The sequence below is a fragment of the Bubalus bubalis genome, chromosome 1 (genome assembly GCF_019923935.1).
Source record: "Bubalus bubalis isolate 160015118507 breed Murrah chromosome 1, NDDB_SH_1, whole genome shotgun sequence".
Classification (NCBI taxonomy): Eukaryota; Metazoa; Chordata; class Mammalia; order Artiodactyla; family Bovidae; genus Bubalus; species Bubalus bubalis.
Genome location: NC_059157.1, coordinates 190891023 through 190905952, shown reverse-complemented (window position 1 = coordinate 190905952; position 14930 = coordinate 190891023). Strand labels below are relative to the sequence as shown.

The 14930-nt window shown below is 49.4% G+C and overlaps 1 protein-coding gene across 20 annotated transcripts in view; it reads right to left on the bottom strand.

The window, feature by feature from the left end:
* The window catches only part of PCNT (pericentrin), a 105879-nt gene that overhangs the window by 53425 nt on the left and 37524 nt on the right, over window positions 1-14930 (bottom strand). For 14 of the 20 annotated variants that reach the window (XM_044947943.2, XM_044947904.2, XM_044947925.2 and 11 more), the window contains 7 exons: window positions 11155-11316; window positions 6283-6434; window positions 4971-5122; window positions 4645-4883; window positions 2743-2905; window positions 2338-2550; window positions 1042-1074 (listed from right to left, as the gene is read on the bottom strand). In XM_044947943.2, coding sequence (XP_044803878.2) covers window positions 1042-1074; window positions 2338-2550; window positions 2743-2905; window positions 4645-4883; window positions 4971-5122; window positions 6283-6434; window positions 11155-11316 — 1114 coding nt within the window. The remainder of the gene's footprint in view (window positions 1-1041; window positions 1075-2337; window positions 2551-2742; window positions 2906-4644; window positions 4884-4970; window positions 5123-6282; window positions 6435-11154; window positions 11317-14930) is intronic. The other 6 variants (XM_044947907.2, XM_044947933.2, XM_044947911.2 and 3 more) reach the window with 2 other exon arrangements.

The window sequence follows — 14930 nt, the reverse complement described above, 5'->3', positions numbered from 1 at the left end:
ACCCACTGGAAATAAAATGAGAACTTCCATGCGCATGAGAAGAGGGGCTGGGCATTATACATTTCAAACAAAAAATTGGCTAAAATAAAAAATTTTAAAGCCTGAGGAGAAAATACATCTTGGGTGTCCCCAAAAGATGTTATCAGGTAATTTTCTAGGAATTATGCCTTCACATATACTCTCCAACACAGAAATATAAAATGTGACTTAAGACCTCCACCCGAGAGAATATCAGCCCAGCTGGAAGGTTCCCACTGACCCGCTGAACATACAGGCAGCCCACGTACCAGGGTGACATGTTCTGAGGAAAAGGCTGAGCCATCAGCAAAGTTACAGCTGACCTAACATGGACGGGTGGCAAGGCCACGGGCCAAGGGAACGGGCAGGTTAATGAGCAGCTTTGCAAATGGGATCTCCCTCAGATGGAACCCAAGGTGCTGGTACCAACCAGAAACTGTTAAATCCCTAAATTTGCATCTACAGTTCACCAGCATTCAGAAGTCAGCTATTTTGGTTTATATAAATGTCAGTCTTTTGTGACAAACTGTCATCCCCACTGACACAGCATTCTAAGTTTTTATGCTAACGATGTAGCAATGATGGCAAGCGGGATGAACATGCAGTTAGAACAACGCCATTCACAGCTGGGAGACGCGGCGACAGCCAGCATTGCCTGGCCAGCCACCCAGACAGGACCTGCCTGTGCCGGGGCCACTCGACCTTCATGCAAGTAGGGCAGAGGGCAGGCGTCCATACAGCCGTTACGGCCAAGCCAACGGCTGACTCCAGGGCCACAGGCCTCGCAGGGCCCCCAGCCCAGGACACGGATGGAGACAGGGCTCCTACAACTCAGGGACTGCACTGGGGGCCCTGAGACGCCTGACCACGTCTTTGTAAGAACACTGAAGATCTAAGCTCCCTTTTATGTAGCCGTCTGCCACAAAAGCTCTTAAGTATTTTTACTCTTTAGTAAAAACTTGGCAAAACCTGATGCAAACTTAGAGCCGATCACACAGAAATCACTCATTTGCTTCCACGAACCTGAATCCTCATGTGCTACAGAAACCGGAATGCCTATAAACAAAAACATACAGCACCTTCAGAGATGCAAAGAGGAAGGCTGGCGACTTAGGATATGAAACTCAGAAGTAAGGGAAGGGGACTGTGGCAGGAGATGCCACAGCCTCAGACAAACCTCTGAAACGTGTGCTTCAAGACACCACTGCTCTGGTCAGAATGTCATTTCAGGCCCCAGAATTCACAAGCTGGTGTTTAGGGTGATGAGGTCCCGAGGGTGAAGCGTCATGAGGGGTGAGAGTCTTTATTATGAAAGGGGCCCCACAGAGCTCCTGCCCCACTTGCATATGGACCCAGAGAGAAAGCATGTCACCAGAAGGTGACCGTCCCAGTGCTCCAGGACCGTTGTGGGGGGCGGGGGGGAGGTAACGTCTGCAGCACCCGGCCTCTGGATGGACTAAGGCCACTGCCAGCCCCCATGTGGCCACAGGTCCCAGCTCCCAGGGGCTTCGGTGCTGACTTTTAAAGACAACAAAGACAAATACACAGGATAGACAGCATCTCCCTGAAGGCAACCCCAAAACACTGCAAACTGTACGTCTTCCTACCTAAGGTTAACATTAGTCACTTTTCTGGTAATTTTATTTTTTAACATTTATTTACTTGACTGCATCAGGGCTTAGTTGTGGCATGTGGGACCTAGTTCCCTGACCAGAGATCGAACCTGGGCCCCCTGCATTGGGAGCGCAGGGTCTTAGCCACTGGACAACCAGGTAACTTTAAATGAAATTTTTAGGTAGCCGTATATCTTGTGAAATGTGAAATAAACAGGACTCTCCAAGTCGGGGGCTCCAACATGGAGATGGGGTCACCAGGAGTGGGCTTCACACACGTCCCCACCGAGGAGGCCGTGGACTTCAGACTGGGGCAAATGCAGAGATCCCAGGACTCAGCAAGGACTCGCGCCTTTCCCCCATGACAGCCTCAGTGCTCAGGGTCAGGGTTCAGCCCAGACTGGCTCCTGCCCCCAGCCCCACTGAACAGGCTCTGCAGGCAAACTGCCTTCCTCACCCTTGAAGCCCCGCCTGTCACTGTTCCCTCTCAAGACCCGAATCTGTGTGCTCCAAACTTCAATCCTCTGATCCCAAATAAGCACTTTCCGCTCCGAGGACATGGATGCACGATCGCACACAGGCGGGCGACCTCCTGGCCAGGTGACCTGGCCCCAAAGTCGGTTGGCAGCCCTTCCTTCGAGAGCAGCCCCCCCGCCCTTGCGCAGCACGAAAAGCCCCCTGCTCCGGGCTGTGCCCGCCTCCTCACCAGCCTCCTTCTCTCGGGCGTCCGCAGCCAGGGCCTCCGTCTGGCTGCACAGCGCAGCATTCTCCTCCCGCAGCTCTGCCTGCCGCCGTGCCGCCCGCTGCAGCTGCTGCCTCAGGCCCTCCAGCTCGCCCACCAGGCCCCGCTCGCTCGCCTCCTTCTGGCCCAGCGCCTCCTGCAGGCCGGCTTTCTCCTCCTTGAAGCCCTCGATGATGCCTGCAGACCACGCAGGGGTGGGGATGGGGACAGGGGCAGGCAGGCTGAGTGCCCCGTTCGCACAGGGACCTAAAGGGCCACCTGCCCTGAGGTGCTCCCCTCCCCACACCCCTAGGAAGGGCACTAGAGCCTCTCAGCCCAGCCTCTTTCCTCCTGGGGCTCTGCTGCTAACACCCTCAGGGCCGTGCTCACCCTCTGCTTTGTGCAGCTCCAACGCCAGCTGGGCCTTGGCCTTGCTCTCTGCCTCCAGCTGCTCCAGCAGCTCCTGGTGCTTCCTCACCACCTGTGCCGTCTCCTCGTTCTTACAGCTGAATTCCTTCTCAAAACGAGAATGGATCTGACGTGCTTCCTCCAGCTGTGAAACACATTGGAAAGTAGAAGCTCTCCTCGTGTAGGATTTTGGTGAAATGGTAAACATCACATGAGGAACAACGATTCTGATGCCCGATATTATGTCAGTTACTAACGAAGCAACAAGTTTTCAACAGACGAAAGTTCCGCACATGCAAACACAGACAACACTGCACGAACACACCGTTTGTGACTGTCAGCCCCACGGGTGCTGCGTGGAACATGGACAGGGAGCCTGGCACACAAGCAGGGACGGGACACCTGGTAACCACAGGTGGAGGACAGGAAGGCTCCCGGGCCGTCACCACAGTAGGCAGGGACCTGACACATCTGCACGTCCTGTGACATCCCCTCCTCCCAACATGGCCACCATGGAGCCCCTCGCCCACAACACCCTGCCTGCTGGGACCCCAGCCTCCCTTTCCTCCCAAGCTACCCTGGTGGGCATATCCAGGCTGAGGATCTGAATCAAAATGCCTACCCCCAGCTGTCCTTGCAGAGAGTTCAGCACCTGGCCTGGGCTGCCCAGCCTCCTCCTGTATATCACCAACTCCGACCCTTCCAGACCCCGCCTCTAAGGAAACCTGTCAGCTTTTCCTTGAAAACAGCTCCCAAAGCTGCCAGTCCTCACGCCCTGCAGAGGGCCCCTGTCCAAGTGCTCAGCCACCGCTGCCCCTTCCTGCAGCTGATGGCCCTTGGGCAGCCCCACTGACCCCAACCTCATCAGGGGCCCATCCTCCCCTCCAGTCACTGCCCCCTGCCAGCTCCCACCTCCCCACGGCCCACCCACCTCCCCAAGCCCACGTTGCTTCCCCCTGATATGCCTATGTGCCCTCTGCAGAGCAGACAGTGAGGGGACAAGATTTCTGAGGTGTGAGCAAGGCCCCCACAGACTGCCCGCATGCTCGGATGTAGGGCCGTGGGCCAGGTCAGACCTGCACACCGGTTGCCCTCCCGGGAGATGCTCACACATGGGGATAGTCAAAAGCACCTGGCTACTTATCACCAGACACTGCCCCAGTCTGTCTGGTTTCTGAGAGAAGACGGGACAAGGCCAGAGGAGACACATCCAAGGTTGACACTGCTGTTCTGCCTGCATCCACATGTCCATGTTCCTGAGATGTCAACAGTGACATTTCACATGAAAATGCTTATTTTTTAACAGGGCAACTTTGGGAAAAGGGCCTCTATTGTTTTCCATGTTTTGTTAATTGTCTGAAACATTCTAAAAGGTTAACAAAAACATCCCATTGTTCAGTAATAATCTTGAAACAAAATTTTATCCGTTTGGAATTAAACTAGCATGTGAGGTACAGCAACAGGCTGAACACACAGGGTCTAAACTAAGTGCACCAAGGTTGTCTTTTCATTCACAGCAAGCCTACTTCCTCAAGGATTTCGGCTCAGAGAAGACTTCTGTTTGAGGAAAGCATGTGGGTGAACGTGGCTGCCAGTAACAGGGTCAGGACGACACCCACCTGCACATCTGCTCGAGAACAGAACGCTGACAGCACAGCGCCTGCAGGCCCCTGGGGTCAGTGCAGGCCCCTGGGGTCGGTGCAGGCCCCTGGGGTCGGTGCAGGCCCTGGGGTCGGTGCAGGCCCCTGGGGTCGGTGCAGGCCCCTGGGGTCGGTGCACGGCCCCTGGGGTCGGTGCACGGCCCTGGGGTCGGACAGCTTTGCCATCCCTCACTCCACCTAGCACCCTTCTCTGCAGAGGGGGCTGAAGCCCGTGTCTTCTTACCTGCCTGGCCGAGTCCAGGACCATCTCCAAGAGGCCATCCACCGCCAGGCCCAGGCTCTGGAAGACCCTCCTGACAGGCTGCTCACAGTCCAGTGTGCGCTCTGGGCTCAGGAAGAAGCTCTCACACACGTGACTGCTGATCTCAGCCACCGAAGATGTCTCTGCACACTCTGCCACCGTGCTGTCTGGCTCCAGGGAGGCCACATCAAGCCCCGCCCACATGTCGTCCAGCACAGGGTCTGCAAGCGAATACATACAAGGGCTGTGCTGCAAGACACCCGCAGGGAGCTGGGCTGGGGCCTCGGTGCAGGGCTGTCAAGGCTCACCTGTAGGGGGGCTCTGGTGTGTGGTGGGAGGGCTCCTGTCCTCCAGGCAAAGCCCCACGCGCTCGCCAATGCGGCTCTTCAAGGCAATGGCAGTCTGGAGCATCTCCCCAAACAGACCCAGCAGCCGCCTCAGGGTATCCTGGAGAGCTCTCCTGGGGAGGTGAGGGGCACAGGGTAGCGTCAGCCGAGACCAGTCCCGCCTGACCCACACGCGAGCAGCGTGATTGTGATCAAGGCACTCTTCTTGAGGCCGCGTCCAGCCTGCCAGCTCTGGGTAGGTGCCCCAAGTAGCACAGGGGCTTCTCCCAGAACCTCCCTCTCAGCTGCTCCCCATCCTGGCCCCAACGTGACTGCGTAAGCCCAGCCCATCACTGTGGCGCAGTCCTGCTGGCTCTCAGGAGACACCTGTTCAGAAGTTAGAAGTCAGCCCTAACCCACGGCCCATAAGCATGGGAAGGCAGCTCCCCAGCTTTCACTGGGGCCACGAGAACCACGAAGTTCAGGGTGTCTGGTTCTCTTAGGGTGGAGTCCAGTCTCTGAGCTACAGCCCCCAGACTGTCGGGGCATGGGGACCCTGCCCAGGGTGTGGCCTCAGGGGCCCCGAGACATCAGGGATTGTTCCCCCACCTGTTCACGACTCACAGCTTCATAGGAAGCTGACTACCCAGACCTGTAACGTCCCACCTGCAGCCCCCTCACCCAACCACAAGTCAGCTGCCAACAGCGGGCAAGGTCCTCACGGAGACGATGAAACGATGGGTGAACGAGAGACCAAGCCCGTGTGAGGCGCACCGGCACAGCAGCCCCGCTGCCCCACCTGCTCTCCTCTGACCCTCAGGGCTTTGCGCACGGCAGCACCGCAGCCCTGAGGAGGAGGGTCTGGGGGCGGCAGGAACCCCAGAGCAGCAGGACCATAAGATACCAGCAGGGTCAGGCTGAGGGACACACAAAGAGGCACAGAGAGGCCAGCCCGAAAGCTGCATCTCCTGGGCAATGCTGAGGCAGTGGCCCGACACACAGAGACAAACATAACTGAGCGGCCCCTGGTGCACTCCAGACGCACACGAGCAGCAGAGCCAGGACTGCCTGCGTCGGGGGGTGGGGCCGTCGGTGCCCTCAGTGCAGCATCACACCCTGCAAACTGGCAACACGTGAAGGGCTGGCAAAGCGAGGTGGGGGTATGCGGCTGACAACTCAGCGCCCACCTTGCGGTTTAAGACCTCCCTAGACGGGAGAACCACGAGGCACAGGGTCCCATCTGCACATGCCAACCAACACGTGCTCCAGCCACGAGGCAGGGGCGGCCACTGACCTCTCGCCGTGGGACAGGTCGACGTCGGACTTGAGCATCGCTATGAGAGCGGTGCCCTCCTGGTTCTCCCGTTCCCGCCTCTCCTGAAGTTTCTCCAGTTCGGAATGGCGCTCCTCTATCTCTCGATTTAAGGATAAAATCTGGTCTTTCAGCTGTTGAAGAAAAATTGTCAAAAGCCTCAGTTACAACAATTTAGTTAAAAATAAGTTTCTGTAAGGAACTTTCTTCATCTAAGAGCAGCTCTGTGGGTTGAGGGGATGCCAGCATGGGGCCCATCAGGTACACAAAGGCAGGCCTGAGGACAAAGAGGGTGTGATTTTGAAACCAATTAATTGAAGAAGACAAAACAAATAGTAAACGGTTTCAATGCTGCGCTTGGAGGGAACTTAGGAATAAGTGCAGCTCTTATAACCATGTCCCTGGTCAGGATGGACTAGGACACGTGGGTCACAGGAAAAATAAAGAAAATGGAATAAACGGACAAAGAATGGCAGGTTTTAAGATGGCAAACGACGACCAAATGGACAAAACAGACACTGAAGGGAGCTGCGCTGCGAGCACGCGGAACGTGTGCCTGGACAGCCGGAGGCCAGCGCGGCCCCGGTGCCAGCGTGTGGAAAGCGGACAGCCCTGGGGTGCTGCGTTCGTGGCTGCGGCCAGGTGCAGGCACTGAGCCCACGGACAGCAGACCTTCTCTCTGCTGGTCCTCCTCCCTCCTCAGCATTTCCATCAGCTCCTCCTCCACTTACGATGGGGTTACATCCCTGGTGGCTCAGCAGTAAAGAACCTGCCTTCCAATGCAAAAGACACAGGTTTGACTCCTGGGTCAGGAAGATCCCCTGGGGGAGGAAATGGCAACCCACTCCAGCATTCTTGCCTGGGAAATTCCACGGACAGAGAAGCTTGGTGGGCTAGAGTCCATGGGGCTGCAGAGTCAGATACAACTTAGCGACTAAACCACAACAACAAACCCATGGTAAACTGTGAATATCACAAGTTTGGCATTTACCACACCTGCCAATGGACAATCTCGCTGCCATGTCAGGGAACAAAGCATGTTGCAGCCACCCAGCCACAGCTGCCCTAACAGTGAGCCCGGAAGGGACTCAGGATGGGAAAGCACCGGCAGTGGCCCCGGGAGCTGAGGTGCAGATCCCAGGACTGGCTTCGGTGAGCCCACACTCCGCATCTTCCCACACACAGACAAGCACTAAGTTCCATAACTTGAGATGTCCGGTTTTCCTTAATTAACAGCAACCTTTTGAAAGGGAAAAGCAGAGCGGTTTCTTGGTCCAGAATGGCTGTCAGCGTATCGGTCATTCACCTTTGTGACCATGTGGCTGATGGGGGGCTGTGGCTGCCCTGTCCAGCATCACAGGAGAGTGCTGGACTGCACAGAACTAGCCCCGGAAAAGATGAAAACCCAAATTCAAAATTCCAAGTATGGTTTTCATTGAACACATATCGCTTTCATGCCATCGTGAGGTAAAAAATTCCTAAGTCAAACGACTACAAGTCAGAGATTGTGTGTATTCAGTAACCATTAACCTTAACAAAAGATACACAAGACTTCTAGGAGAAAACTATACAATTCAGTGGCAGAAATTAACAAAATCAAATAAAAAGAGATATTCCAGAATCTTAGAATGCCTCTGTGTTGCACGGATGCCCTTCTCCCTAAAGGCATGTAGAGGTCGGTGCGTTTCAGCCAGCCACAGCAGGAGACTAACTGAATAGAAGGGCTGGCACAGATGGGCTCCCCCATGTGCGGCCCCTAGACCTTCACGGCATCTGCACTGGGCACCCAGCCTGACCAGAGGAGACTAGGAGGGAAGCCAGGGGCTGCCCACATGCATGGGCTTGCTGGCCCCGATCCACTGGACCACAGGCAGGGCAAGGACACGGCACACAGGTCTCAGGTCAGTCTCCACAGGCAAAACTCAACTCCCTTCCTCATCTCCTCCCAGGTGCAATAAAAAGATGAATTATAAAATAACCTCAAGATTTCTTCAGCAAGGCACAAAAAGCATAACCCTGAAGGGAAGAAAAGTAGTAAATTCAGCAATCAAGAACATTCATTCATCCAAAGATGACCAAAGGAGGGGGGAAAAACTCACAAATCAGAATACAGAAGTACAAAAAAACTTCCCTAAATCATTTAAGAAAAGGACAAACAATTGTTTCAAACAGAAAAAATGGCCAAAAATACAAAAAGGTGTTTCATAGAAAGGGAAACAAGTAGACCACAAGCCTGGTAACAGACACGCAACCTTATCAGTAAACTAAGACCAAGAGACTCCATTCTGCTGCCACAGAACTGGCAAACGTTGAACAGTAAGAGCGTTCCTGGTGAAGATGTGCGGTGACAGGAGCGCGGGCGCAGGCCTGGCAGGCCGCCCCTCCTGGGGCCCCTCGGTCTTCTCCCCCGCCACGCCACGCCCTGCCCATCAAGCTCCTATCCTGCTTTGTAAAGGCAGATCACTATATGTATCTCACAATTTCTCTCTTAATTCAGAATTTAACATTTCTTTTTAGACTGTACTAGTACTTTTATTAGGATTGTTACTGTTTTGGTCCTTGAGTTATAAAATTGCAGAGGTTGTGAATGATGTAATCGCTAACCCTATTTTGCCCATGAGCCATGTTAATTTTAGTATTTTACAGAATGAGAAGTTTATTTTAAGAATGCATATAATGTATCAGCAGAAATGCCTGGTACACTGAGGAACCAGCTCAAGAAATGCTTTGAAAGGCTCTTTCTTCCTGAGACTCCCCCCTTCATCTAAGTCCTGGGGCCCTCCGTGCTTGGCGGCACCCCCCCACACCTCCTCCTCCTCAGGGCTGGGCTCCCAGCACTGGGGTGGGGGGTGGGGTGTCTGCAGCTGAAACATGCCCCTTGACCTGCGACTGATACCCTGAATCTCGCTGTGGGTAATTTTTCTATCATTGGTGCTAAATTAAGTCAGACACACTGTGTGCAGTGTTCACAGTCGAAGGCCCGGCTCCATCACTCGGCAGTCCAGGGACTTTTACCAAATTAACAGGGCCTCTCCTGGGCCTCAGGGTCCTGAGAGGGAGAGAACTGCACAGAAATGAGAAAATTCGGCTTTTAATGTACTTAGTGCAGTATGTGGTACACTGCCTCCAAGGTGTGAAAAAGTTCAAATCCAGTGACTTGGATGATGATAAAGTCAAAGAAATCAGTACTATTATGACTCTGAAAGATCACACAGTGGGACAATCGCTGTACACATCCACATTTTCAATAATAATAATGGGAAAAAAATCCAGTTCAAAATTCTCAAGGCCCTCAGTCATAAAATAAAATTAACTAATGCCATTTGCAACAACATGAATACCTAGAGATTCTCATTCTAAGTGAAATAAGTCAGACAGAGAAAGACAAATACCATATGCTATTACTTACATGTGGAATCTAAAAAAATGATACAAACAAATGTATTTATAAGATAGATGCTTCCCTGGTGACTCAGTCAGTAAAGAGTCTATCTGCAATGTGGGAAACCCGGGTTCAATCCCTGGGTCGAGAAGATTCCCTGGAGAAGGAAATGGCAACCCACTCCAGTATTCTTGCCTGGAGAATCCCATGGACAGAGAAGCCAGTCGGGCTACAATCTGTGGGGTCACAGAGAGTCGGACATGACTGGGTGACGAAGACTTTCACTACAAGACAGAAACAGACTCACAGATTTGGAGATACATTAGGAGTTTGGGATTAACATATACACACTCCTGTGTATACAGGTAACCGACAAGGACCTACTGTGTAGCACAGGGAACTCTACTCGATATCTTGTAATAATCTAAAAGGTGAAGAATCTGAAAAAGTATATACATTTGTGTGTGTGTGCGTGTGTATAACTGAATCACTTTGCTATACACTTGAAACTAACACAGCATTATAAATTAATTATTTTATAATTAACAATCTGCATTGCAGGCGGATTCTTTACCATCTAAGACACCAGGGAAGCCCCAAATTAACTATACTTCAAAAGAAAAAAAAGAATCAAGGACCTACCTGAACTGATAAAAATGGCTATGAAAAGATGTCCAACATCATTAGTCATTAGGGAAATGCAAATAAAAACAAGATATCACCTCACATCTGTTATGATGGCTATTATTTAAAAAAATGAAAACAAGCATTGACAAGAATGTAGAAAAATTGAAACTCTTGTGCACTGCTGGCAGAAATGCACAATGCCACAGCTGCTGTGGAAAACGGTTCAGCAGTTCCTCAAAAGTTAAACAGAATTATGTGACTCATCAACTGTTTCTAGATATACACAAAAAAATATCAAAAGCAGGGACTGAAACAAAAGCTTGTGCCCCAGTGTTCACAGCACCATTATGCCCAACAGCCAAAAGGAAGAGATGACCACTAAGAGACACCCATCAACAGATGAACAGATAGACAAAACATGGTGTCTGCATACAATGGAACGATATTATTCAGCCATAAAAAGCCACCAACGTTGATACATACACTATGTGGATAGACCTTGAAGGCGTGATGCTAAGTGACATAAGTCAGACACAAAACAACATATGTTGTATAATTCCTCTGAAATGAGATCCCTCGAGTAATCATAGAGGCAGAAGGTACAACAGTGGGTACCAGGGCTGGAGGGAGGGGGATGGGACTTATTTTTAACAAACACAGAATCTCTACTTGGGATGATGAACAGGTTTTGGAAATGGACAGTGGCCACAGTGGTACAATATTCTGAATGTGGTTAAGGCCACTAAACTGTACACTTAAAATGATTGAAATGGTAAGTATTATGTTAAGCATATTTTTACCATACACAGAAAAGTATTAACAAAGAAAAGATACATTCCACATACCTGCAGAATTTGATTATTCTTCTCCTGTAGCTGCAGAGACAAAGATTCTTTCTCTTTTTCGTAAAGAGAATGTGCCTTCTCACGGTCAAGTTTATGTATCTCCTCTTTTTCATGCAAAGCAGCTTTCCTTTCACTTCCAAATTCACCCTGTACAAAAGTACACTATTAACAAAAAATGCCATTAAGTTATAAAATTATCCTAGCTCCATTTCTCTCCTGCTCACTAGAATTTAATTCAAACAAATACTCATTGATTCTGTACTCTGCATCAAGAGAAATGATCCAAAAGACCTAGGCCACTACCCCCAGTGAACATGCGTTCAAATGTGCTTATCACAGAGAACATAAAATAAAAAACAAACCAGCCTGCTACCTTTCCCAACAGTCACATTAAGAAATTTCCGTCATCAGGGTATCGTGACCATTAAGATCCAATATATTTAGAAACCTAACTTCCTCTCATTTTAAAAGATAAACTCTGTTTCTTCTTAAATAATACATATTTTTTTAATAATGCTCATCTGATGAGTAAGAATATATTAATGAAATAAGCTTTCTTTTTTTTTAAACTACAGAGGTAGCACTTTCAGAATGGCTGAATAGGGACCTCCAAAACATCACTCCTCTACACTGAGAACACTGGCAAAAACTGTCAAAAATCAGCTTCTTCAGAGCTGAGGAAATTAAAGTGTCATTAAAAACAAAGGCTGAGTCACCACAGAACAAGAAACTTTGGGACTTTTCTGGTGGTGCAGTGGTTGAGAATCTGCCTGCCAACACAAGGGACAAGGATTCAGTTCCTGGTCTGGGAAGATCCTACATGCTGAGGGGCAACTAAGCCTGTGTGCCACAACTGCTGAGCCCCCAGGCTGTAATTACTAAAGCCCGCATGCTGCAACCACTGAGCCCGCATGCTGCAACTACTAAAGCCCGCATGCCACAACTCCTGCGCCCGCGCACCTCGAGCCTGTGCTCTGCAACGGAGAAGCCGTGACAGTGAGAAGCCGGCGCGCCACAACCAGAGGAAGCGCGCACACAGCAAGGAAGGCCGAGAACAGCCCCAAATCTTAAAAGAACAGGACGCTTCGGGTGGTTGAACCTGCCCTAACCGCATCACTCCAATCTTTGGTATCTCCTTGAAAATGCAGCCCAGGGAATCTCTGGTGGTCCAGGGGTTAAGACTCAGTACTCTCACAACTTTGGGCTTGAATTTGACCCAAGGTTCAATCTCTGATCAGGGAACTAAGATCCTGCCACCCTCCCCCCAAATTTTTTTGTTTTAAAGAAAATTCAGCCCAGCAGTCATGAGGGAAGGAGGAGGGACAGAATGGGTTTGCAGCTCCACCAAAGCAGCAACACCAACTGTCATGACCTGTCTGGCCAGCTCATTGAAAAGCTCCATTCTCAAAGCTGGTTTTTATCTGATCTGAAGCAGAGTTCTCCTCAACAATCCTATTTCCAAGCCATTTGTCAAAAACAATTAGCAACCACTGTTCAACATCTCAGCAGCCTGAGGCAGTAACAACAACCAGAGCTAATAAGAGGGTGATCAAAAAACTTTAAGTGAAAGCTCAGGCAGAGATATAAACTGCCTGCCAGAGCACTAAAGGGCCACCAGGACCAGAGCCCCACAGTAAAAAGACAAAATTATAAAATGAAACCAACAGACATTTTGAAGCTTAGAAGTACAATTACTGAAAGTTTCACTGGAGGCATTCAACAGCAGATTCAAGTGGGTAGACGAATCAGCCAACATGAAGATTGGTCAAATTATTACTCAGATTATTCAGTCTGGGGAACAAAAATAAGGAGGAAAAAAAAAAAAGAAGTAGGCTCAAAGGCGTCTGGGACACCCACAGAGACCAACAAACACATAATGAGAATCCTGGAGGAGAGGACAAAAGGAACGGAGCAGAAGAAAAATTGAAGATAACGTGGCCAAAAACTTTGCAAATGTGATGAAAAAATATTAATTTATACACAGAAGAAGCTCAATGAACTCCAAGCAGGATAAGCTCAGAGAGCCATACCTGGACACATCATAATCAAACTGTTGAAAGATAAAGAAAATACTGAAAGCATCAAGAGAAGCAGCCCAACAAAAGGAATCCTCAACAGTACAGCCAGCTCACTTCTCATCAGTAAGTGAAAGTGGTAGTCGCTCAGTCCTGTCCGACTCTTTGAGACCCCACAGACTGTAGCCTGACAGGTTTCTCTGTCCATGGAATTCTCCAGGCCAGGATTCTGGAGTGGGTAGCCGTTCCCTTCTCCAGGGGATCTTCCTGACCCAGGGATTGAACCCAGGTCTCCTATATTGCATGCAGATTCTTCTTTACCATCTGAGCCACCAAGGAAGCCCTTCTCATCAGAAACCAGAAGCCGAATGGCAGCAGGATGCCTTGTTCACAGTGCTGAAAGCCAAATAATGTCAACCAAGAATTCCATATCCAGGAAATGATCTTTCTAAATGAAGGAGAAATGAAGACATTTATAGATAAATAAAAACAGAATTAATCACTGACAGACCTTCCTGTGAAAAAACACTAAAGAGAGTCCTTCAGGATAAAATGAAAGGAGACTAGACATTAACTTGAATACACAAGAATAAATAAAGAACACTGGGAAATGTTACTATACATGTAAACATAAAAAACAAAATAAATGCAGTTTTTGTTTGTAAGTCTTTTTCTCTCCTGTGATTTAGAGGACAACTGTATAAAGCAGTGAGCACGAAGTGTGCACAGACGTTCTTTGTATGACATCATCAGCACAAAGGAGGAAGGAAGGGGGACGGGAGCTGTGTAGAAGGGTAGCTTTACAAACCATTAAAATCAAGCTGGTATTAATCTGAACCACACTGCTATACGGAGAGAGAAGAAAGCCTTCGTAAGTGATCAATGCAAAGAAATAGAGCAAAACAATAGAATGGGAAAGACCAGAGATCTCTTCAAGAAAATCAGAGATACCAAGGGAATATTTCATGCAAAGATGGGCACAATAAAGAACAGAAACAGTATGGACCTAACAGAAGCTGAAGATAAAAGAAGAGGTGGCAAGAATACACAGAAAAACTATACAAAAAAGATCTAATGACATGGATAACCACAATGGTGTGATCACTCACCTAGAGCCAGACATCCTGGAGTGCAAAGTCAAGTGGGCCTTGGGAAACATCACTATGAACAAAGCTAGTGCAGGTGATGAAATTCCAGCTGAGCTATTTTAAATCCTAAAAGACGATGCTGTGAAAGTGCTGCACTCAACATGCCAGCAAATTTGGAAAACTCAGCAGTGGCCACAGGACTGGAAAAGGTCAGTTTTCATTCCAGTTCCAAAGAAAGGCAATGCCAAAGAATGTTCAGACTACTGCACATTTGAACTCACCTCACACGCTAGCAAAGTAATGCACAAAATTCTCCAAGCCAGGCTTCAATAGTACGTGAACCAAGAACTTCCAGATGTTCAAGCTGATTTAGAAAAGGCAGGCAAACCAGAGATCAAATTGCCAGCATCTGCTGGATCATCGAAAGAACAAGAGAATTCCAGAAAAACATCTACTTCTGCTTTATTGACTATGCCAAAGGCTTTGACTGGGTGGATCACAATAAACTGTGGAAAATTCTTTAAGAGATAGGAATACCAGACCACATTACCTAACTCTTGGAAAATCTGTGTGTAGATCAAGAAGCAACAGTTAAAACCAGACACGGAAAAACAGACTGGTGCCAAACTGGGAAAGGAATATGACAAGGCTGTATACTGTCACACTGCTTATT